The 26,009-nt window shown below is 39.2% G+C and overlaps 1 protein-coding gene across 4 annotated transcripts in view; it reads left to right on the top strand.

Moving 5' to 3' along the window:
* Positions 1-6,678: 6,678 nt before the first annotated feature.
* LOC115022203 (microtubule-associated protein 4-like) overlaps positions 6,679-26,009 on the top strand; it is an 88,335-nt gene continuing 69,004 nt past the window's right edge. For all 4 annotated transcript variants that reach the window (XM_029453143.1, XM_029453145.1, XM_029453144.1 and 1 more), the window contains exons 1-2: positions 6,679-6,812; positions 24,651-24,850. In XM_029453143.1, the coding sequence (XP_029309003.1) occupies positions 24,661-24,850 (190 nt within the window). In that variant the 5' untranslated portion in view covers positions 6,679-6,812; positions 24,651-24,660. The remainder of the gene's footprint in view (positions 6,813-24,650; positions 24,851-26,009) is intronic.

Below are 26,009 nucleotides of genomic sequence, written 5' to 3'. Positions count from 1 at the left end.
CAACTATACTGAGGCATTATATTTAGGTTTTAAGACTGACAACATTACTCCTTCTTCCCTCTAACTCCATCACCAGAGCATGTCTTGCTGTCTTCATTTGCCCCAACCCCCTACCACTCTAACCCAGACACCCCCTGTACAGCCTCGGCCCAAATCCCCCTACAACCTTAAAACTCTCTCTTCCAAATCTCCTTTCTCGGAGCGGTCTCCCTCCCCGCCCCCAAACCCTTCAATGCTGCCCCTAAAAAACTCAGCCTCCACCATTAACTTTTACATGTTCTAAATGCATGATAGCTGTTAACACTTAAAGAACAGCACAATATTTTCATATGATTTTGGTTAGTGATCGATAGAGATGTGTGATTGCTTAATGTACCCATTATGAACGTGTGTGTGTGTGTTGTGTGTGTGTGTGTGTGTGTGTGTGTGTGTGTGTGTGTGTGTGTGTGTGTGTGTGTGTGTGTGTGTGTACAGGGTTAACATGATATATCCAGTGTATCAGTGTGTCTATCCCTCAGCTAAGCTTCGGCTCTGCAGGGGTTCACTCATTATTTAGGTCATCAGATGGTAAAAGAGTTAAACTCCTTTCGATTGGTCCAGACTAATAAAAGGAAGGTTTCAACTCCAACAACCGGCCTGTGTGGCCTAAATCCTGCACAACACTCACATACAGAGGTGGTGCCCATAATAACCACACTGTTTATTGTGGTTGGGGTGTATACAAATGTTGGCAGGACCATATAAATATATATTACTCTATATTACACAGTTCCATCCAAAGAGAGATTTCCCCTCTAAACTTCTCAAATGGTTTCATCTCAATATCTGTTTGAAGCCCAAAGAGGTCAAATTATCCAATATTTCACCATATTGAAGCAGAAATGTATATAAATGTGTGATAAGATTGAGATTTTTCTTCTTTTATCTCCCAATTATTATTTCACGACCCCTTAGAGTCATCTCTGAACCCATAGATCGGTAACTAAACTAAAGCTCCATCTCGAGCAGCTACAACAAATGTTTCTTAAGCAGTGATGCATCAGTATTAACAATACAATAATGTCATAATAATAACAACAATAATAATAATAATAATGATCATAATAATAATAATAATAATAATAATAAATCAGTAAAAGGGGCCATTTCTGCATAATGAGTAATTTACTCTGATAGTTTAAAGTACATTTTATGTATGTACTTACATAAGTAGGATTTTAAATGCATGACTTTTACTTGTAATGGAGTAAAGGATCGGACTACTTCTTCCTCCACAGTCTGTAACTGCTGGATTTGTAAAAAAGCAACTGTTTTGCTAACAAGTTTGCCATATTAACTAAAAAGGTGTTGAGTTCACAATTTGTTTCCAAACAAACTAAGCTGGTTTATAGTTTTAAAGTGGGAAACAAAGATCGTGACATCATACAGAATGTATAAATGCACTTTTGGAAAGGAAACAGTCACAACAACACATGTCAAGAGCATTACACAGCTGGGATTTATGACAGAATTGCCATATTGCCGAATCACTTTTTTTCAAGAAGTAACCTCCAGCACCGAACAATGAAGCTCAAACGGCCACTTGAGTGAATCAAACCCGCATGTTGAACTGTCCAACAAAAAACAAACTGCTCTCTGTAGCTGATTTCCCCGTTCATGACAACTGTACAAGGGGTGAATGACTCACCCGTTGAAATTATATTAAGGCTTAAAATGATGCATAATTAGTGACAGTCTATGCTTTTATTTCTACTTTTTGTGTGCATTAGTTTTTATACTATATTTGTACTGTCTGTATTAGATTGTCACTCATCTGTAAGGCACTTTGAATTGCACTATTGAATGATTGAATCTGTCGTAAGAAGAATAAAACCTCAACCCAAGCAACAAAATAAAAGTAAAATGATGTCGTGACTTCTCAATCACTATTTCTTTTACGCTTGTGATTGCAGAAGACCAAGATTTCAGCTTGAGTAGCACTGTTGCATCACACATGTCTGATTCCTGATCCTTCTTAAGTAAAGTTTCCATTTCCAAGAACCATTTATACTTAAGATTCTGGTGTGAACAGAATAACATAACTTATAGAGAATAGCATCGACTGTAAAGTGTGGACAAGCTGAGTTCCTCTAACTGTGATGACATTGTGATACTATTGGTCTTCTGAGAGTATTAACTATGAACTATATGAACCATATAAATCCAATATTTGATGAGAGTTTCCATTAACAGGGTGAAGAGACTATTGAACAGTAAGAGAGTTTGTTATATGCATGTACTCTATATGGAGCAGAGAGACAAAGTGATAAAACACTTTGATGATTCAAGCACAAACAAACAGCGAGTCATTTAACAATATACCAGAAAGCCACCAAACACCAGCAGTGTTATGACAACTTTTTGACCCAATATAATTACTGTACATAGAGCACAAATATGAAAACAAACAAAATGTTAAATGGATAACAAATGTTTTTTTGTTTTTAACCATGCTGGGGTCATGGTTTGTGAATGACGGTGTCAGTCTGTTGTTCCACCGCTTTGATCCTGATTAAAATAACTATATGATAAATGGGAAAGAAATTATACGCAGATCATCATGATTCCCAGAGGGTGTGTTCTGCAGACTCCCCTGACTTTTCCTCCAGACATTTATGGTTTTGAGTGAAATATCACAACAACTTTTGGATGGATTGTCATGAACTTTGGTAAAAACATTCATTAGTTCCCTCAGGATGACTTGTAATAACTCTGGTGATCTCTTGATCTTATTCAGTATAGTATTTCTAGAACATTTTTGAACTCACAATGGACATTCTATTATATATATATATATATATATATATATATATATATATATATATATATATATATATATATATACTATATTAAAAAGTGTCAAAATTTCATGCAGCGATTATTTTATTTTACGCATTCTTCATACTTGCCAAAAGCTGGCGCCTAAGTTACCCACAGTGCAACTTGACTGCCAACTCTTTAGTCAAAAAGTGTATTATGCTAGTAGTGCCTGACGTAGCCTCGAGCTAGCCTGCAGCAGAGATGTGGAGTGTGCTACAGAGGTCTGGTAAACTCACTACTTTCTAACTCCACAGCCTCAGATTTTTTTCATTTTCTTCAGCCCCAGCAGACGCTGACTCAAGTGACTTGGGGACATTTATAAGATTTCACACAGTGATGTTATGACAGTGTGGTAGTGAATAAATGAATTACTGGCCACACAGTGTGATAGAACATAGACTAACTTTGTTTAAATTCTCTACCGTTGCTTTCACTTTTTAAGGAAAAGGCGTATAGCGATTAGAGGAGTGGAATAGAGTGAGAAGGAGGAATGATACAGCATAAGAGGAGCGAGAAAGAGGAGAGAGGATAGATGCTGTGACAGATTGGGTTTGGGTAGGACAGGTAACAAGGATGCTGATGATAGAAAGAGCGAGAGGGAGAGAGAGATGGTGCAGGCAGGCAGGATATTACATAACACTCTGTCGGACCAGCAGAGAAGAAGGGAGGGAACAGAAGAAGGGTTGATCGGATGATAAATGGAGGAGAGGACAGGCAGTGACGCAGTCTGTGAATGAAGAGAAACCTGACTCCTCCTCTGCATGAACCTGATGAAGATGACTGACTCACGGCCACACCCTCTGGTTTGAGCCATCCAGAGCTGCTGCTGCTGCTGCTGCTGCTGCTGCTGCTGCTGCTGCTGCTGCTGCTGCTGCTGCTGCTGCAGCAGACATCTAGATAGGAAGTTAGACACAACTCAATTTAAAGAACAACTCAGATGAATGAAAATGCAGTTTACAACAAGCCTAGGATTAAGTCACCTGAGATATATATAACTTTATCAATGGGGACCTTAACAATTCCTTAGTAAATTGAAATAACAAGCAACACTTCATTACAATAAATACGCTGAAACATGTGATCAACGCTCCATCTAAATAGATGATGGAAATATATTTTAAAGCTGCACAAATATATATATATATTTGTAATATTACCAATTAATTAAATGACTAATCTATCATAACAACGGCTTGCATATGAACAACTCTATGTTTTCCGGTTTCCCTTTTTTAATGACAAATACAGATTACCGCCGTGAGCTATAATAAGCTGCTTGTACAAACAATCTATAGAGTTGTTGTTTCTTTTGGACGAGGACAGTCTCTCTTCACAGCATTTGATCGTATTTTGTCTGATTGTTGGAAGTCATAACTTTACTGCTCTGGTTCACTCTCATCAACCCTTAGCAGCTGGCAGCAGAGTCCAACTAAATAAGTTATAATAGCCTGCATACCCTACCTACTCAGCACCAAACGACAGACAGGCCAAGTTAGCAACTATCTGGTGAAGATAATGGAGCCATAGTTTGTATATAAAGATGGACGTAGAGAGGTGTGATGTCACCTATTGGTTTGTACTGTGCGAAGTTAGAAGTCCAGAGTTGCAATTTACGTTTGGTACCATAATCTCCGCTTGAAGACCAGAGACTTTAGGTGCTGACAAACCTGGGTAAGAGGATAAGAACTGTTGTGAAGGTGAACGTTGAAATCCCCAATAAGATTGAAGTTAATCATTACTGTGGGCAGTGATATTTATGATAATATAAAAAATGTAATCAGCTGCTGCATGGAGAAGATGAATGTTCTGTGAATAACTGTTTCAGTCTGATTTTGTGCTCATGTATTGTAGACGATATGCAATATTTGAGAGATTACAAACAAACCCACCAAATCAAATGGGAGCATTAATCCCCGATAATCCTATAGAAACCTCTGCTTTACCAACAGACAGTCAGTCATCTGGATAGCTAGCTTCATCAGCCTGCAACTCTGACAGTCAACTAACCAGCTGGACATTCAGTTTGTTCCTTTAACACGTTTTGAAGCAACAAACTGGCCACTAGAAGGGGTACAACTGTTTGTACCTATGGGTTTTAATACAAAATAGACAGAATCCACAGAAAGTCCGATCTTTAGGTTGTTTGTGTTATATGCTGTTCTGTATGTATTTTAAAGTTGAGTTTATGTATTGTAAAGGCCCATTTAGGGATGGGAATTGCAAATGCGCTATACTGTACATGTTGTTTGTGGCATTGGTTCATGCAATGTGCTTGTCCCTATACAAATAGATAATACAATAAACAATATATATCTATTGGAAGGCAGTGGAGTCTACAGACTGAAGATGCACCTACATTAACAGGAAGTGGACACCTGTCCTTTAAATCCTAACTTTTGATTCTTTTTTATTTAATAAGAATGCATGCAGACCCAATTTTCAGCTTGTTTCCATTCAGTATTTGGGTAAGTAATCTTCTTCATAAACATTTGTGTTATATTTGTTGAAATTCTCTTTACATTCCGACAGCATTAAATAAATTAAATGACAAAAGAAAGAGAGAGAAATGTGGTATCTGTGGCTGTCCAATCATTTCATTCATCCCGACCTGCCTGCCTACCTGTACGCACTCTGCCCGTGCTCTCATAGGGCATCACCGGAGTCTTCCACAAGCTGCTATCTTAACAGCTGTGTGTACCATACTCTTGCTAGCTTCTTAAGATCACCACCCCTAGCTTTAATGAAAGTCTGTGAAACATTGAATAATTCAAGTCATGTTTTTGATTAGCCTATATAGTAGGCTACAATTATCCTAGAAACAAAGAGCTACCTCAAGTAAATGCCAATATGCATAGGCTACTTATGTGTATACTTATTTGTTGAGTAATCCATTTTTTATTTGGTGGTAGAAACATGAAGTTGCAGTTTGGATGACATATTGGTTTATGTCTTGTATCATTTTCTGTTCTAAACATAGCACCTCCTAAGGACTCAGGACGTTTCACTCCATCTAGCTTTTTGCCCTACCACTGCTGTACTTGAGAGTCAATTCTTGTTAATGCACTTTACGTTATCTTAACTAGTAGTAGTGTAGGCAGTTAACATATCATATAAGGCACTGTACATATCATAGTTATATTAATTGCACACCATTCACTTTGTTCATTTTGCATATTGCATATTCTTCATTTTGAACATACCACAGTTATATCCCGTGTTATTACTACCCTGTTGGTTTATTGTACATGTATTAATCTTTATCTATACCTACTACACCTTGCCACAGTTTGCATTTTGTATAGGCAGATGCTAAATATCTTTTCATTGCCCTCATTCTCACTGTGTGTAATGACAATACAGTTACATTTGATCTGATCTATCAATATTAGTCCACTGAGAACAATTTAGATTTAGTATGACATGAAAATAGGAGACTTGAACCAACTTTATAAACATGTTTTGAAATATGCTCCAGAATACTTTTGCTCACAGATAACCATGGTCAATACTCTGCCTGGCATAAACACCAAGTGTCTAATAGACACATTAGATATCATGATATCATGCATTTAGTCAGGTAATAGCTTATCTATGGTGAAACTATTAAGTTATTAACTATTAAATGTTTGTTATTTTGTTTATTGTTAGAAAGAATGTATTATTTCTTAGATTTATTGCAACGTGATTTACAAATCCATGAACAAATCAGTTGAAAGCTTCATATTTACGGCAGTACGTGAAGGCAGCAGCAGCCCTGATTCCTGCAGATTCGGATGAAAAGGCTCTTTTTTGCTCCGGGCTACTGATTGGCTGAGCTGACTGAGAAGGGGGCGGGGCTTGTATCTGATTCCTGGCACTAGTCTGGTCTGCAAACAGAGAAAGGTGGAGAGATTTTCACCTTCGACTGTCACACACGCATACGCTCTGTGACAGAAACGGAACACATCGAAACAGTGAGTAGATTATTTTGCAATTTATATATCTGAATTATGATGTGTCATCGCGTGATTATCGTTGTTTATCGTCTGTATCCTTGCCCTGCGCCATCCTCTCGTGCATTGGTGAATGAAGGATGAATGTCATATTTATAGCGTTATTTAGGTCTCGCGCTGCAGTGGCATGGATATGGGCCTATATTTAGCTTATTGTATGTCGGATAGGAAATTCGACATTGTGGTGCACGGTGTTTCCCATCACAATGGCAGAAGATAGTGGGCGTGTGAGGGGGATCTCTGTCTCTCATGCAGAGCTCCGAGAATTCGTGTCTCTTTGTTATGGTGGTGCCGCAGTCGGGATGGTACACCCCTCCTGCTAAAAAATCACCAGACTATAGTCGGCTAATCCAAAATATTCCTATAGAACGCCACATTAGCTCATCGTAAGGCTACTGCTCAGTAATCATTAATGAGTGTATAGTAGCCTCATTGCATCCGATGTCATTTTAGGACTTTGCCTATTTAATCGCCCATATGGGACTACAGTAACCTATAGACTATGATTTATGCTGATAAGTGTCTTTACTGATTTACTACAGGAATATGGTTTTCTCAAAGGCAGCAGGTGCAGCCCCGGAGCAGTCAAGGCCTTGTTATATAAAGGCTTTTTTCCCCCTGATGTTACAGAGCCTAAAAAACAGTTTTAGGAAGAGTCTGTGATGTTCTATAGGACCTAAGCCTATCGTTATACAATAATAGGCCTACCCATCCTCCCCATCCTCCCCACTCTACACACACATACACAGCTACAAACACACACACACTGCATCCTCTGTCTCTGAGTGGATTAGTACGCATTGTTCTATCTATGCTCATGTCTTTCTCTCTATGGCTCTTTCTGTTTTTGGTCTTCAGTTTGACATTTTACGTGTGGTATTTGAGGAAAACAATGCCTCGTAAAGTAATTCATAAATGGGTACCACAGCACTAATACGCTGTAGTAATATTATTGGAGTAGGAACATCCTTATTCTCATCCTAAATTTCCCTTAAAGCAACATGATGTAGTAATCGGTATTCTTGTGATTTAGCTGCAATACATTTTCCATACAATTCACTTATACACTGCTGTTGTAAATATGGGCAGCAGTAACGTTACACATACATTTGTATTGATTACAGTACCTATCGTAAAAAACTGCAAGTTGATAACTTTGCTAACACAGCCAAACATCAAGAAAGTGCAACAACACAAGACATAGCATGCCAGCTAGCTAATATTTCTAACCCAGTCCTGCTCCCTGCCAGCATTCTCCCCGTGTGTTAACCCGTCCTCCCAGCGGTCCAAAGCTACTGTGCTAGCGGTGCAAACACCAACATTCCCCGGTGCTCCAAGCTCCCAGTCCTGGCAGCACGGCTAACTGAGCTAACAGCTAACTAGCTAACAGCAACTACTGTTAGCAGTAGTTAGCGGTAAGCATTACTTTAGCGACTTCTGCAAGTTAAGCTAGCTGTCAATCAGAAAACTCCGTAAATCACGTAGAGTCTAGTCAGAGCAGCTGAAGACCAGAAAACATTTTCTGCATAACACATGATTCAATTTCATCAAAATCAAATTAGTGCCGTAAAGCCTACAACTGCCTTCATATGATAGAAAATGTTCTATGCGCTCAATGCGAGGTCGGGCGCGGAGTTGCGGTGAAGGAAGCTAGTTAGTTTAGTTTCTATGGTTACCTCTCCTACTTGCCTGTGCCGCTTCATACAGCTGTTCTCTCATTGGTTGCACTTTGAAAGGTCAGCGACAATCAAGGTCAAGGTTGAAATAAATGTAACTTTGAGCGCCATTGCTCTCTCCATAGGAAAACAACGGCACAGTTTCCGCAGAGCAGCCTTACCGCTGATCATGTGAAAGCAGCTTTACACACTTCTCACGGGACATTGTACAACCCGCTCACCAAAATTACATCAGTGCGAGAACAGAGTGGGACTTTTACAATTCAGTGTAGCATCAAAATAATTTTGATTATTTTACTGTAAAAAAGTAAAGTAGAAGTGGCTTTAAAGTAAACATCATAGTGTCTGTTCTGTAATTGCTTAAAGCAGCACTTAACTAAACACTACGTGATGTACAGTATAAACCCAAGACACATGGTTGCGCCATTACACAAAATGGACAATAAGTTCTAGACAGGTCTAGACAGGAATGTTGAAAACATTGTCTATGGGACAATGCTTAATGTTGATAGATCTGCTGGTTGCTCCCAGAGGAATGAAGAGGTCATCAGCCATTTTCCTAGCAGGTTTTTTTTGTGTGTTTATTTGTGGTTGTTAAAAATCTTTTGCCTCTCCAGCTCTGCCTGCACTTTTTTACTGTCAGTTTTTCCATGTGTCACACTGTATTTAATCAATGATGTATTTTTTGACATACCAATTAGACTAGTCATAATTGGTATGAGAGGGTTGGAAATTACTTTCTCAATGTATATGGGAAAGTTATTTTTTTATTTAGTCTATAAAACATCATCAAATGCCCATCATCTCTAAATTGCTTATAATTTCCAAACAAACACTCCAAAATCCAATGAATATTCAATTCCCCACAATATACTGTAGCTAAGAGATGCGCAGCAGAGCCTCACATCGGAGAAGCTTGAACCAGAGTTTGGCATTTGTTTCTTCTAAAGTACTAATTGATTGTGTGATAGGAAATGAGCAGAGTGGATGTCATAGTTAAATAGTACTGCACATTTCTTCAATTTGGTTATCATAATAGGAGACTACAGTAGATATCATATTGGGTTTTTGGTGACTGTAAACCTTTAATTGATCTGAAATATGCTCTTTTCCTGTGGCCGTATGACTCGACTCCACTTTATGGAGACAACACAAAAAGATGTCTTGAGAAAATTAAAAGAAAGAAGTGAAGATCCTGGTAAATTTGGAGATCAACTCAGAAGATGAAGCTGACCAAATCTGGTTTTGTAGCGGTCATCCGGGCAACTGAGTCTGAGATGTTGTAAAGTGACCAATGTACTGGTTAGTGGGAGCAGCTGCACTGGAACATCCATCACACATGGCATTTTCCATTCCAGAGGCTAATCATGACAGCAATGTCTGCTCTCCTGTTTGTAGTTAAATACACATTTTGAGGAACTGGGAGGTAACCATGGATCATGCATCCGCTATCCTTGAGTTTTGAACCGTAGAACCATCTGATGATGCCAAAGACTACAAGAGGAAAGCTAGATGGATTATCAGAGATGTTCTAATGCGTGGCTGTTGTGATGATGATGCCATGATTTCTGGTTTAGAGATTGGTGGGATTACATGCAATCCCTCCCAGATTACCAGCCAAGCAGGCAGGAAGTCAGGCTAGTGGTCACCCTACCAGGTACTGTATACTCAACGTGTTCAGTCCATTTGCCAGGCAGTCCGCCATTCAGAGTCACTTAGGTTTCCAATGAAACAGACAGTCAACCGGTCATCCAACTGGTCAAACATTCACTGTAATTTTACAACACAACAATGTCAGTTATAATCAGCTACTTTTACAGGAATGTGTAGGCTCTCCAGCCATTCAGTAAGTCAACAAGTCAGCCAGGCAGAGTCAGCGCAGTAGCGATGTGATCTAATAGTGGTGTAGTCCCCTCAGGCAATTATTTAAGCCATAATAGTGGTTTGTAAGATATAATATTACGTAACACCTTGGGGTCAAAACATTAAGTTATCTCTCAGTGTTTTTGCCCAATATCAACCCTGCCTATATGACGGAGCTAAATGACTCGGATAGCACCCTCCCGCTATAAGGAGATATTCTTGTTATAGTGAATCAAACTGCTTTGGCTCTAACCTACAGGGAGGAGGAACGGGACAGATGGGAGTGAAAAAGACAATGATTTGTAACTGATAAAGTACTTTGAAAATGTGACGTCAATAGGATGAAAGCAGCACCTAGACTGCATCAATTGTCACAGAAACTAACTCTTTTTTTCCGCAGACAAAAATATGCCACAATCTAATCAAAGTATTGATCAAAATCAACAAAGTATTCTATAATAACCTAAGAAGATTTACATGAAATCCATCCAAATGGTTAATTTTAGGCCGCAGGTCAAATGTTTCTCTTTCTACAGTTTGAATTGTTTTGGTTTTCCTGCCTGCAAATTTACTGTTTCATCCCACAGCTCTCATTAACCTTGTTTCAAGCCGCAGCAGGCATCTATTTTCAACAAAAAAGCTCTGATAAAGCCACTGTTTCTACCTGCTAAGCACCATACAACAGACGGACACAGTTAGCAACTAGCTGGCGAATTTAGTTGAGCATTTAGCTGCTAAAGATCCAGATATTTCGTTGGAGAGTGAATATTGTACACAAGTTTGTTCTTATGTTGCACCGCATATACTGGATGTGTATAAGCGATTGCTTGCTTACATATTCACCTTCATAACGTTTGTAAGGTGATTATATGTAAGATGTTGTGTTCTCAGTTTCTCCTCTGGTGGTTAAAGAAATCAATGCAGCTTTGAGTCCTCAAGCTGAAAATTGATGCACCATATGTTTATGCATTTTTGATATCTTACTCAACAGATGTTTGTTAAGTGTTACGCAGACATGGAGCATAAAAACCTTTTAGCTTGAACCTTTCATTGTTTTACTACTGGGTCCATTATCTTTTCTATTGTCAATGTAAATATGCATTGCAAGGCCAAGATGCATTCGAAATGACATTTACTGTATTGTGATGCTCACATGGTGACAATTTCAATATATTAGTGAGTGTTGGAGAGGGTTAGGGTTGTTAGTATGTTGTAGTATCGATGCCAGTTAAAAGTATCACCCCTATCTGGTAATGAAGTTTCATTGATACGACATTGTCTTTTCCCTTTGAGTCTGTGAACATCGTGTAGCTGGCCTCACACTGTGCTGACGAGAATATGGGTGCAATCTGTTGCGAGATTGAATGTGCAGTAGTAATTTGTATTCATTATTGATGACCTTAGAGAATCATGTAAGCTATGGGGTATCTGTTAGAAGCCATTTGTATTGCCACAGTGGGATTTATGGGCCTTAAATCCCTGTGAGCATCATTCTAACACTTTGTAGATGCACCGTACAGCAAACAGACCATCATGTTTATAGGCTAACAAAAAGAAAAGCAGATTCTGTCCATAGTGCAGTCTGTACTCGTTCCTAAATGTATTTTTAGACAGTACTCTTGTTGAACGTGTGTCTTTTTCTTCAGAGAGCTAATTGGTGAGGAGGTGGGCTATGTTATACAGTTTGAACTTGAACACACTCTTCCTTCAGTTGTGGTTACCATGGTGAACTTGCCTGCTTAAAAGGAAATGAACTTTGTGAAAATGAAAGGCCTTTCACAAAGTTCACTAATCTTGCTTGGCGAGATTTACTTTCGCTTTACCAGGAACCTCTTCACTGACTCAGTCCAAGCAACAAATCTGTTTTTTGGGACAGCATATCATGAAATCTAAATAGATGTTTAAGCCAAGTTTTTTTATTATATTGCTCTGGTCGTCACCTATACGGCAATATCTGGACCGACAATGAAATGGAAATGAAAATGTTTTAATATAAATGCAAGCCTACCAAGCCTGCGTCTCTCCTTCACCAGCAGCACTGCTGGCTTCAGATCTTGGCTCATACATGTATGGCTCACTCCAAAAACAACTTTTTTATGGTCTCCATTTCATCCTTGTTGGTAAAATCTGCTGGCGTAGGCGATGGTGGTGGATAAAAGTCCTCGACAACAGAGAGCGGGCTTTTCCTTACAATTGTTCTCCATGCGTAACGCACATTCAGCGCTTTTGGCTACTGTAAACGCCAATCAATATCCACGACAAGACCCTCCATAGCTTACTGTTTTTACAGGAAACGTGCTTCTGTGTAATCAAATAGCGCTCTGCTAGCTGTTTCATTGGAACTTTAAGTATGCACATTACCCAGAACTACTCCTGGGACTTCAGTCATTGATGTTGGATGGGCCAGATACTCACTGTAAGTAAAAAGCAATTAATATATGCCATCATAACTTGCTAAGAATATGTAAGAAATGGTTTAGAATATGTTTTTTATTTTTTGCTTTGTTTAGCTTTTATATTTTCTTTTGATAATCGTAAAAAGCAAGGAGAGACTAGCATACAGTGATAAAGTTCTAAGGTCATAAGCAGGCTAACAGAAGCTCTTCCACAAGCTACTCTAACTGCATGCAATGTCTCGTTGACACATTTTTATTTATTACTTATTTATTAGGTATTTATTTGACCTTTTTGGCTGGTGACCCCTTAAAACAAAGGAATGTTACCCTTTGTCACAGGTTGTATATATCTACCGGTTGTCACCAGTTCTGCCAACGAGTGATTTTTAAAAAGAGCTTGTAGTATACATTATGAGAACTGATTCTTCATTATCCATCACCGTATTGTTCTAGATCAATTGCATTGTTACAAAGGTGATTTTTGAACATAAGGTTTGCTTTCTATACCCCTTGCATGATTGGAAGGAGTAACTATAAGTAAATTGTAGCATTTATTACTGATATGCATGTTCAAGCAATTAATCCAATAAATACCAAACAAAGACAGTGCAGTACTACAGTTACTTTTAAAGTAGCCCTTAACCTTACTGTACTGTTAGAGATGCAGTGAAAGGATCAAACAGAGAGTTCAGAGGAAACAACAAAGGTCGTTCTCTCCTGCTGAGGAAAGAGGCTGAGATTCAGATCAGACCTGACATCATATGGCACATCAGAGCTAGGGAGGACGGGATGGCTGTGTGTCTTTTCATATCATCCTCTTTCAGCGAACTTCCATCAGTGTGCGTTTGTGATTCGAAACAAGAAAAGGTATTTTCTATCCTGCTGATAGCGAAGGCTGAGATTAAGACCAGACCTGACTTCAAACAGCACAGTAGAGTGAGGATGAGTACAAAATGTCCCCTCCCATCGACTGTCCTTAATGCCTTAAAACATGGAGAGATCATGATTTAAGCTCGGGGTTCAGAATAGAAGTAACAAATCACAGTTCATCTTGTTCCTATTCTTGAGTAGAGTTTGGTAAACTTTTACTCTCATCATGTTTTTCCAAATTTCCATTCTGCTGTTGGTATGTACATTAACAGCCAGCGTGTGCTGTGTGTAGTTCACTGACACTTAGCGACGGGATTCTGAGCACTGAAACAGTTTGAATCTACTGGAAAGAGTGGTTTCAGATATTTCTATAGTCAGTCTATACTGGCATCCCAGGTGTAATTTTCCTGGAAAGTTTGACTGAAAATTATAACCACATTACTTGCCCATTTTTACAAATAATGTATTTATTGGAGGGGAAAGAAATGTTGAGAAAACATGATAGATTTAGAGCTATCAAGACAACATAGCACACTTTGTAGGTACAAACGTTGTGGTAGGTTACTGTACGTATGGCAAAACATAATTCATGTTTCTAAATATGTAGTTCATAAATTATTTTTTATTGTATGTTATATGAATACATGCACTGGGGAAAGGGTTACGGTATATGTATAGTATACTTAAGCAATCGCTGACGACAGGCCGTGGTATATGGTCATTATATCACAGTTAAGGGGCGTGGTACAACCCCCTTAACTGTGATATAATGACCATATATCACGGTCTGAAGTGAGCTATTGCTTTTATAAAACGGTTACCAAGTGTGGCAATATGAAAGAAAAATACACACTCCAATTTAAATAGTTTTTATTATTAAATAATGATGTTCAAAATAAAATAGTCCCTCTGTTGCCTTCTGCACAAAACATAGTGCGAGGTGGTTGCTATGCAACAACACTAACAGCTCTGCTCTTCACGTAGCTCTGCATGTCGTCTTTTAGGGGCTTTCTTCTCTGGAGATAGGCACTGATCGATCCACTCCTCCAGAGTAAAGCTTTATAACTTTGTTTCTTAACGGACGTAATTTAACAGCTGTAGCGGTTGTAGCTTTTTCTCAGACGCGGAGGGATACTGACTTGTTGTGAAAAGTAACTACAATTCTACCCGTGATATACGCTCATTATACCACGGCTAAGAACCAATCAGATTGCTTGATTTGACATGTCCGTTTTATAAAGTAGAATAGTATAGTACAGGCTTTATACAGTATAGTATACATAAGCTTGACTAGACTGAGGGCAGTGCATTGCAAACGTGTGGCATGTGCTTCTTAATAGTAACTATTGTACATCAAATAATTAACTCCAACGCAGTATCAAGTCCCACAAATCACAGAGTTCCAACAGTTGTCAAGGCTCAGCGTCAGCTAAATGTGCCTCTATAAAGATAAATATCTGAACTTAATATGCGTGGGCCTGTTAAGTCCCTTTATTCAAGGTGTCCTGAGCTCCAGTAAGTATACAAATATACATGCGTACCTTTTTAACCTAGTACCTAGGAAACATTGAGCAAAAGACGTTGACTTATTACATTTCCTTTCCAAAGGACACATACAGCCTTTAGCTGCTTCCATCTGCTTCTTCTTGCAACCTTTCCTGTGTCCTTTGTTCATGCTGTCTCCTCCCTCACTCTCCTTTACATAAATAAACCACACAAGTGCTTTTGCCCTGAGACTTCTGCGTGTGGGGAACTGGGAGAGACAGGGAAGGATGGCCTTTTTTTGTTTTGTTGGTGCAAATATACGTGTATATACGTATATGTACAGTGCAGGTTGAAGTACTCAGAGCTTTTTCAGTAACAGTAGCAATACCACATTGTAGAAATACGCTGTTAAAAATCCTGCACTCATGATATTACTTTACTAAAAGTACAAAAGTATTAGCATCAAAATAAGTACTAAAAATAACAGTGCTCGTTATGAAACAATTAATCCATTACCAAAATAGTTGCAGATTATCTGTCAACTGACTATTTGATTACTGTATTAATCTTTCAGCTCTAGAACAAAAAGGAGGTCAAAGCTGTCATCCTCTGAAAAACAGTAAAATGTTAGTATCTTAAAATAAATCAACTCCATCACTTGTCTGATCCATCCATCCAGGACATTACACTGCAGAGAAGACAGAAAGTACAGTGTGAGAACTCTATACATTGTTTAGCAAAGTGCAGCACAATGAGGGGGTGCTACTACTTCCTGCATGTGCTTCACAATACATGTATTGCAGTGGTAGGCCTTTACTGTGAAACTGGAAGTGGTAACAATGTCATTAACGGTTAGTTTACTTTTATAGATGCGTAGATTTACATACAAACATATATAAATACTTTTCCTAGAAGTATATTGTTTGTTGTTGTTGGGAAAACACGAGCAGCCTTCATAGTTAGCTCCACGTGGCGTCTCTGTTGCTTACACAGAAGTATAAATCCTGTTTTAAATTATGATTTATACATTGACAATCAGCAAATACCTTAAGTTTAGGTATTGGAAATGAAATGGGGAAAGACAGTCAGATGGCTGGTGCTGCCCTAGTTTGGATTATGGTCACAACATATTGATGTATATCAGAAGTAGAACCACACATTGATGTGTTACCAAACTCAGAGAAAAACAACAACTTGTCCTTTAACCACACTCCAAAAAACACAAAATCACTCTTGGAAGTGTAAACACAGTCAGAGGAAGTAGAGAGATGAAAAGATGCAGTATCATTCACTGCAGATCCTGTTTTGTTCTCATCCGTTGTTTGGTCTCCTTCAGGGGCTCTTAAGAGTTTCATCTCCTTCCCTTGATCATCTCTCACACTCTCACAAAACAGAGCACCGAGCCAACTTTGACAGATTTGCACAGTTAGTCATCAGTTTGTTGAATAAACTGACTGTCTGCACCTTTCTCTCATGTACTGACGCCATTTGTGAGTGTGTGTATGACTGTTTCGTGTGTGTGTGTGTGTGTGTGTGTGTGTGTGTGTCTGTGTGTATAGGTCGACACAGTGTGTTGTCAGCAGTAATCTAAACCGCTGCTCATCAGAGACAGTGTGTGTGTGTGTGTGTGTGTGTGTGTGTCTGTGTCTGTGTGTCTGTGTGTGTGTGTCGGAGCTTGTGCCCATCAAGAAGGAGACAGCGAGGAGCTGCTGAGTCACCATGGCGACTGGCTAGGAAGCCATGACAGGATTTTGTTAACACGTCAGATGCCATGAGTCTGAGAAATGGGAACCATCTCTTAAGTCACAGCCTTGGTGGTGCATTTCCTTTTATTTTCCTTTTTAGGATTATTTTTTCACGTCACCATCCATATAAATGATGTACTTCCTCCTGACATCAGTATCATAAAGTAAAAGGGATCTTCTCCAGGATACCTTTAGCCATGATTTAACTAACCAGACTGCATCTGTCTGTCGACAGTACTGAGCTCGCCAATGGACTCTCAGACGCATTTCAACTGTCTAGACTGTAAACTCCTTACTAAATTAGGCTACTCATTCATCCTCTGCGTCTGCTGGCCTTGTTATCGTAAACTTCAAACACATTGACACTTAAAGGAGCCGATCTTCACATCTGAGTGTAGCTAAAACAAACAAGAAGAGTTCCTAATATCTTGGATTATTCCCGTAAAGCTGCACTGCGCAACATTAACTTTAATTAGAAAGACTACATTCTTTAGAAATCATATAAAGTGACATGTTTGCAGCTGCCGTTCATTACGTACATTCAGCAGCTAAATAAGAGCTACTTTCACTAAAATCAGAATTAACAACGAGCCAAAACAAACCGCTGAAAGATGCCAAAATGTTCCGTAGCGAGAGGAGGTGAACTGCAGAGTCGGGAAGATAATTCTTGGTGGGCTCATCATTGAGGGTGAACCCTTATACCTTAGACATAGTATTTAGATATATTGTTAAAATAAAAAGAGCAGCTTTAAGATGTCTTAGCAGCGCTAATGTCCTCTCCAGTCAGAATATTAACAAGTACATGAAATTAAGACTTTAAGCAATGGTGAGCACCATATGTGTCGTTACATTTCCATTTGTTTTTCATCGATTTTGTCATCACCTCTGACCTTATTACAGTGCACACACATTATGTGCCTCATCTGATACATGTCCAGTATCAGCACTTTCACATAGAATAGCTCAGCACTCACTCTTTAAAGTTGCAGTGCAGCTGGTTTTAGAGGTCAATGAGTCATTTTCTGCATATAATCTTACAGCTGTGTTACAATGCTGTACAGATAGTGCTGAGAGTCCCTGCATTTAAGCGATAACAGGAGAGGCAATAACAAATACTGTGAAGTACCAAGAGGCAGTTGGTGGTAGGTCTGGACGATATGGAGAAAAATCAAATATCACACTTACAAAATACCTCGGTATCGGTATTGCGACAATAGTGTATGGTTGACTATTGGTGCTGACTATCCTTTAAAACAAGGAAAAGACACTTATGCGATATTACGATATGCACCTACACAAAATAGAGTTTACCTTCATCTTTAGGCCGATTATCTTAATACTACTCAGAGACTGAGACGTCTGATGTACAGTTAACTATCTGAAGAGACAACCTTCCTGATACCGAGAAGAAAAAGTGGCAGATTGTGAAAATACAGTTGATTTAGTGCCATCTTTATTTTGTCACTGTGTCACTGGTGATCCAAACCAAATTCTCTCCCACCCACTCAATTTCTCTCGCTCTCGCTCTCGCTCTCGCTCTAAACCCTCCAGTAGACTGGACAACAACTCTGACAGCTGCAGTGTTGGTCACTTGCTGTCCTTCACTGAATTCAGAGCTGCTGATAAACTGAAAGTGCTGCACAAGCAGTGATGTGCTTCATTAATTTATCATGATTATACTGAGCTGGAAAAGGTCACTGCCACTTTACATAAAACAAGCCCCATAAAATCTAGCAATAAACAAATATGCTATGTTGTCCAACACTAAAGAGCAAAATATACATGAATGGGCAAAGTAGTTAGAAATGTAGTCAACAATGTTTGATTTTCTTTGGTTTGATTCTGTCTCCTGCTCCCCGCGGCCACCAACCTCTCCAATCACTGTTGTTACATCATTGGCACAGACTTACATATTCTACTGTGACTCGTCACTGAGCTCAGCTGACCTGTGGCTCATCTGTAAACGCCAACTTGTATCATACAGTACAGCAAAACAGCCTGAACCCTGACTTTTTTGTTGTTGTATAACTCTTCAGTAATTCATAAATGTCCATCTTCAGACAGATCCGTCAGTGTCAGTAAAGGTCTACTGTGTTGCTAAATTGCGCATTGACCGTAGGTCATAGTGGAGTCAGTGTTCTGGTCATAAGCTCATTTCTCTAGACTGTAAGCATTCACTTCTTCTATTATCCATAAGCCTGTGGTGTACAGACAGCAATCACATCATCATATTGGGATTCATGCAAGAACCACTCGTACGTAAGAGCGATTTAATACTTAGAAACTTCTCTTACGAACTAGCGAAATTCACGAGTTGTTGTACAGATTAGTTTTCCTCTCTCCACAGCAAGAAAACTAAAACTTAACTACAGTTAGTAACGTCCTCACGTAAATGACCAAATATCATTAATATTAACTACCTGCTTACTGAAAACTCAGTTATACTTGTTATGATAATGTGGATTTGAATAATGTTTGCCTTAGCAAAGTCACCATATACCATAACCACCAGAACACAGGTAGCAGCGAAGTGTGGCTCAACACAAAAGTTACATTGTTAATGCATAAATGACAATGCTTGGAACATACACGAATAAAACACTGAAACATTTAGAATCTTATTAAGGGGAATTAGTATCAGCAGTTAAAGATAACCAGTGACCAGGTCAAGATGACCAATATCAAACTTGGTGCAAAGAAGATGTGAAAAGACTGCACCATGCAGACATAAACTGGTATATTATTAGTTATCAAACTTTTGCCAAATCCTGTCGAAAGTACAGCAAACACATCATTCTTCTCAAGGATTCTGATTGTTATCCTTTAAGCGAAAATATACCATCCAGTTTGTTCAATACTGATGCGATAGAGGCTCCAACAGAAAGTTCCACATCAGCTGCAGCCACATTGGTTATTTTTGAAAATGACTCTTTGTTTCAAACACGCCCCATACATTCGTACACAGAGTAGATAAACGGTTGGTATTGGCCGCTGGAAATCTGTCTAAAGGGGAGGGGGTCCAGACGCATCTGCCAGAGCAAAAAAAAACATGAGCTCGCAGAGTCGTCTGGTTCCCAGGCAACAGCTGCCCATCCTGTCCGTCTCATTTGTCCACTCATCAAAAATAAGCACCTAAGAGAGCATTTGATGACTGGAGTGTTTTTTCTTTCGCTCCTTTCACAAGCAAACTTGGAGGAAAAGTTTTCAATTTTTTCTAATTATTATTTTTGTTGTTTTGGAATATTTGAAGTGAAGAAATGCAATTTTATTTTACTAGGGACGTCACAAGAACCGATAATTTGGTACAAAGTCAATGCCAAAATTCTGAAAACATAAGGTCTAGAGCAGGGGTCTTCAACGTTTTTCAGACCAAGGACCTGCTTCAAACGAAGGGGGGGGGGGGGTGCTGTCAAAGTTCTGTGCGAGGAGGGGGCTGGGAAGGATGTGAATGTGCAAAAAATAAATATTAAAATGTATATCAAATCAAATGTATTTATATAGCCCCAATATCACAAATTATACATTTGTCTCAGTGTGCTTTACAGACTGTACAGGTTACGACACCCTCTGTCCTCAGACCCTTGCATCGCACAAGGAAAAACTTCCTAAAAGAAACCCCATAATTAAAGGGGGTTATATGTATTTTTTTGTTTTATCTACAAAAGAATTTGCGACCCCCCTTGCAGTACCTCCGCGGTACCCCCCCTGTTGAAGACCTACACTGTTGACAACACAAATCTCTGTTGAAATCAACAGGAGTAGAGCAAGTTAACGTTAGCTGTTAGCTGCTGGTAACAGAGTTGCTATTGACTTGCATTATGATGTGTTCAAGCTCCATTCAGTAAAAATGAGAATTGGGCATAAATAGATTACAACATTATTATGATGTGATCAAATGCAGTCTTGTAAAATTCAGTTTTTGGTGAGAAACTTCAATAAGTACAGTTGTTGGAAGGAGATGATTTAAAAGCAATATAAAATAGATATTATAGAAGGAATTATGACCTTATACTTATATACTTCCTAACAAAAAACAAAAAGCAAATATAACAAAGGAGTGCATATTGAAGTAGGCTATGTGGGATTTATTGTTTTGTTTTTTACCGTGGCATCGAAGGTCGTAGAAGTTCACTGGTATTAGTATTGACTACTGAATTTCTGGTATCCTGACGTCCCTATAAATTATTTTGATACTGCCAATGATGTTTTCTCTTCTCTAGCGTCTTCACCGTAAGTGCTAACAGGGCAGGGAGTGAGTTGTTTGAATTTACAACTGACAAATGTCACAAAAATACAGTTTTGGACAAAATAATCACATAACATTCCCACTAGTGCTGATATCTGTACAGCACAGTGACAGGGGGGGTGGGGCTTAATTTAGTTGATGTTTCATTTTCACACAAAAATATCATCCACTAAATCTCTACTGTTGTCATGGTACAGATATGTGTTTGATTTCTTGCCAAACTGTGGCCGTTGCATTTGTGTGTGAGTGTATGCTTGCGTGAGAGCTGTCAGTGTTTTGGAGGATGAGATGATTATGTAGCAGAAGGCCGGCTGGGTTCAGAGAGATAGGTGGTGGGTGCTGGAGCAGGGGATTGTGGGTGCGGAGATTGGAGTAATCCCTCAGAGTGCAACAGCTGTCTCACCCAACAACCCATCATCATCTCTCTCCCTTTCTCTTTCTCCCTCTCTTTCGCACACACACACATCACCACTTTATATCATAATGCATTTTACAATCTTTAAGATCTACATTTTGTTCTCTTCGGCGGCACCTATGGTAATAAACTGTAATTGAAGGTGTGTTTTCTGATCACACTTCACAGAGATCCCCTCTTGTGATTTTTCCCGGGAATGTGGCCTAATGTTTATTTTTAACTGGGCCAAAATAATGAATAGACAAAAACAGCAGTATTATCCCATATTTCTGCAGTGCTTTTCTTTCCTTTCGATCAAGTGCACCAAGCTGTCTGCAGAGACTGGAAGAATCATCCAAAAATATCTAAATTCAAGGTCATACAAAGGTTCAGCATCAGTTAAAAACGAATTGTCTTTGTCCGTCACACTCAAGGATAAGTCAAAATATGCATTAATAATAATTAAAACCAAAAGAAATTGCTATTTGTGAGTAATGAGAGGCATAATGGGTGAGAGAAAACAAAGAACACCAGCTCCAGGCCACTGAATATTCTGGTTTATGAAACTTCTCCAGTGGAGCGATAAACATTGCAGAATAATACGCTAAGAGGGTAATAGAGGTTGGGAAGCCTCTATTTGGGATTGGTTCATTTTTGTACTGAAGTCATGGAATTATTGAGTGCTTCGTGAGTCAGTATGTGTGTGTGTGTGTGTGAGAGAGAGAGTGCTGTGTGATTATAACACAAAATGTGTGTGATAAAGCAGTCACTAGAATGTGTAGGGAAATGTATTTGAGAGAAAGATGTAATATAACAGTATAATAGACAGTCATCCACTGCAATAGAGTAATAGGGAGAAGGGACGAGTGAAAACAAGAATGTTAAAGCAACAGAAACCCAAAGTGTGTGTGTGTGTGTGTGTGTGTGTGTGTGTGTGTGTGTGTGTGTGTGTGTGTGTGTACAGTGGGGTGTCCACTGTACTCTCTACTCCCCCCAAACAATGGCCTACAGTTCCACTCAAGGCCTGCTAACACTCTACTGTGTGTGTGTGTGTGTGTGTGTGTGTGTGTGTGTGTGTGTGTGTGTGTGTGTGTGTGTGTGTGTGTGTGTGTGTGTGTGTGTGTGTGTGTGTGTGTGTGTGTGTGTGTGTGTGTGTGTGTTAAAGTTGCAAGACAATGACAGCTTGTTTGCTGGGAGAGTATTGAGGGACCAACAGAAAGAGAGAAAGAGGAGTTTGTCCAGGGGTCATGCTGTCTATTTGTTGGGACACTTTTACATTTTTGAAAGTGTAGTGAAAAGTGTACCATACTACATCTTTTAGGTTGAGGTTTATTTTTGTTTTGAAATACATTAACAACATTGATTTAAGTTTGTATTTAGTTTATGTTGGTTTAGCTACACCGTTGTTTTAATTTCTGTCTTTGAAACATGAAACGCATCACTCCTTCAGAATGTAATACAATGTGTGAAGGTCTATTCACTAGTCTTCCAGCTTCAGTGACAGGGAGGAAAATCATTTATATTTGAAGAGTTTCATTCTTAAATACTATGCAGTCCACTTACTTTGGAAAAGGTTTTCCTCATCAGTGGGTTAGCTGGCTATCTTTGGACTTAACTCAGCTTTTCTTTAAACTGGTGTCGATCACCATGGTAACTTTTACTGCACAGGGAACCTGCTCTGAAGCAGGATCAGTTAGGAGTACTGGATCAAAACCAGTCAAAAATACAACCAATCAGATCCCTGGAAAAAATGAGTCATCATTCCAACAAGATTCTGACTTTGACAAAAGCACTGAGCTTTGAATGAAGTGAGGAGAAAAGGAGGGCAGTACAACAAAATCAATTTCCTTCCTGTGATAATTCAATGTCAGAGAGATGAAGCGAAAGATGGTGTTCAGCCTAATAATGGAGCCTCGCTGTAATTCAGGCAGGTATGAAAGTAATTTCATAGTCATATGTTCCAATTACCCTCCAGTCCTAAATTAACTGGTCCTAAGCATCTGGGATTGTTGCCTATGAGACTATCTTTTATATATAATAATATATATTTCTCTCTAGCTTTATTAGCAGAAACAACTAAAAATAATGGCGACGCACACTTGCAGTGTATGACGCACATCAGAACACTGGCACCCATTATGTTCTGTGTCAGTCCACACACTGGTGGCATCTTGACGCCTGACAGCGGCGAGTCAATACGTGAGGATACATTACCATCCTGTTGCCAAGCGCCAACACTCCCGAAAAGCAGCAGCTTTATCACATCGTCTTCTCCGATCGGCACATCGTGGCTAAAAAACAAAATGTTTTGGTTGAATATAAAAGTCATTTATTTCTACAAAACCTTAATGTAAAAAAAACAAAAATAAATAGTTTTCTGGATACTTAATTTATTTCTATTGGCTTCATGGCATTACTTATTTAGAGGTCATTGTTTATTCATCTTTTGTATTGACCACTGCATCAGGAGAAGTGCCTCATCGATGTTTAACAGCTGCTGTAGTATCAGCATGAGTGCCAAGACACAACACACTCATTATGTCCTCCAGGCATACCTTAGTATCTTTAGCAAAGAATTGTAATTACTAACATTAATTTACTTATTCCACAGGCAAATATTGTAGGGCTGGGCAAAATCTTGAAATATATATATATATATATATATATATATATTTCAATTGAAATAATACAGAACAAATGAATATCTTATGATTTAAACAACATTTTTGTCGATATATATTGTCTTATAAGCAAGCATGTCCCACTAAAGTGAATTAAGAGAGATAGATATGTAGAACAGTGAAAGCAGAGTCACATAGTCCAGTCTGTGTTCTTGGAAGATTTTTATTATCAGGCCACATCTGCGATCTGTCTACAAATTGTGTGAACTGGGCTGTCACACCACTTCTCACCTGAACTGACAGGCTTGTAAAAGGTGTGAAGAGGTCACTCTTATACAAATAACACATATAGTGATTACGGGAAGGAAGAAGTTACAGTTTTATTTACGACACACAGGCAATATGACTGTTAAGACGACCTGTGCAGTGGGTAAAGGAGAAACAAATGGCAATAATAAGCAAAGAATAATAAATGTAATCACACCTCTCCTTTTTCTCTCCAGTAACAGGACTATGGACCTGAGCCTGCGAGATGCTCTGGGTGGGGGTGCAGGTGGGGTCCCAGGTGGGGCCCCTGCTGAGGCCCTGCTGAAGAGAGACTTTGTGGCCTCGCTGGAGAAAGAGAGCTATGATGACAAGGTGGGAGAGACGGTCAGCAAGAGCGACTACCGACCCTTACTGGATGGAAAGGACACTAAGAGCGGTAAGTCGCCGTGAGCGTTTAAGCAAAGATGTGAAGAGGGAGTGATGCTTTTTCCCGAATGTGATGTTGATCCCTGTAGGGAAGTTCTCTTTTCAGGAGGAGGTGAGAGTTGAGTTGGCTGGGAGGCATTTAGAAGTATCACTGGATTTAAGTCGTCTGGATGAAATTGGATTCCAGTTTCAAGCTGGTAAACTGGCTCGAATGGACAATTTCATTGCAGTTTGTGTGTGTTCACTGCACTCTTAAAGGACCATACTAGTGATTTTTAAGCCAAATAACCACACTCTCCTTAAATCCTCCGTCAGTGTAATTGTAGTTTTTGCAAGTTTTTGTCAATGGTCAAAATTGAAGCAGCAGAGTCAAAGATATCCTGACTTTTAGTTCCTGGAATGGATCAAGCTCCAAATCCACATTCAAACATCACACCAAGAGTTTCCATTGCAGGTATTCTGTAAACATGTTGTGACCTCCAAATCCAAGCTGAGATAAACCTGATGACATCACTATGACATCACTATGACGTCATGTAGGTATTTCTCAGACTTCAGAAATGAGATGACATGATGACATGACATGAACTGTTTCCACACTCTTTCCCTTATGACGAGTTAACATACATATTTTTGGGGCTTGTATGCCTTTAATGACAGTGAGATGTAGATTAGGAAAGGGGGAGATAGAAAGGAGACGACATACAGCAAACGGCCACGGTTCGGACTCGAACCACGGGCCGCTGTGGCAAGGACTCAGCCTTTGTAAATTGGTCGCCCGCGCTACCGGGGCGCCCGAGTTAACAGACCTTTATGTATAACATTGGCAAGATGCTCCTTTAAAATACTAACTTGATTAATTTTGTCAAATTAGATTGATGTTTCCCGTCAGATTTCTGTCAGCAGCTGTAGTTAAATAGCTGTTTGTCTGGAGGCTGATGGCTCTAAGTGTTGAACTGTTCTGTTTCACTGTGAGGAGGTTCATGATATCAGTAGCTTGGATAGCCCACGCAGCTCAATTAATGAGCCCCACCTCTTCAGACTCCATTTTCTGTGTGAAGAGATGAAGAGAGTTGGCTGAAGATCTGGATAGATGGGATATGGAGCAGGATTTCTAATGATTTTTGGAAGAAACCCCGGACACTGGATATGATGGAGGTGAATGGGGT

Source organism: Cottoperca gobio, chromosome 17 (genome assembly GCF_900634415.1).
Source record: "Cottoperca gobio chromosome 17, fCotGob3.1, whole genome shotgun sequence".
NCBI classification, from domain to species: Eukaryota; Metazoa; Chordata; class Actinopteri; order Perciformes; family Bovichtidae; genus Cottoperca; species Cottoperca gobio.
Note: the sequence above shows the minus strand (reverse complement) of the source record. Positions and strands in the feature narration are given on the sequence as shown.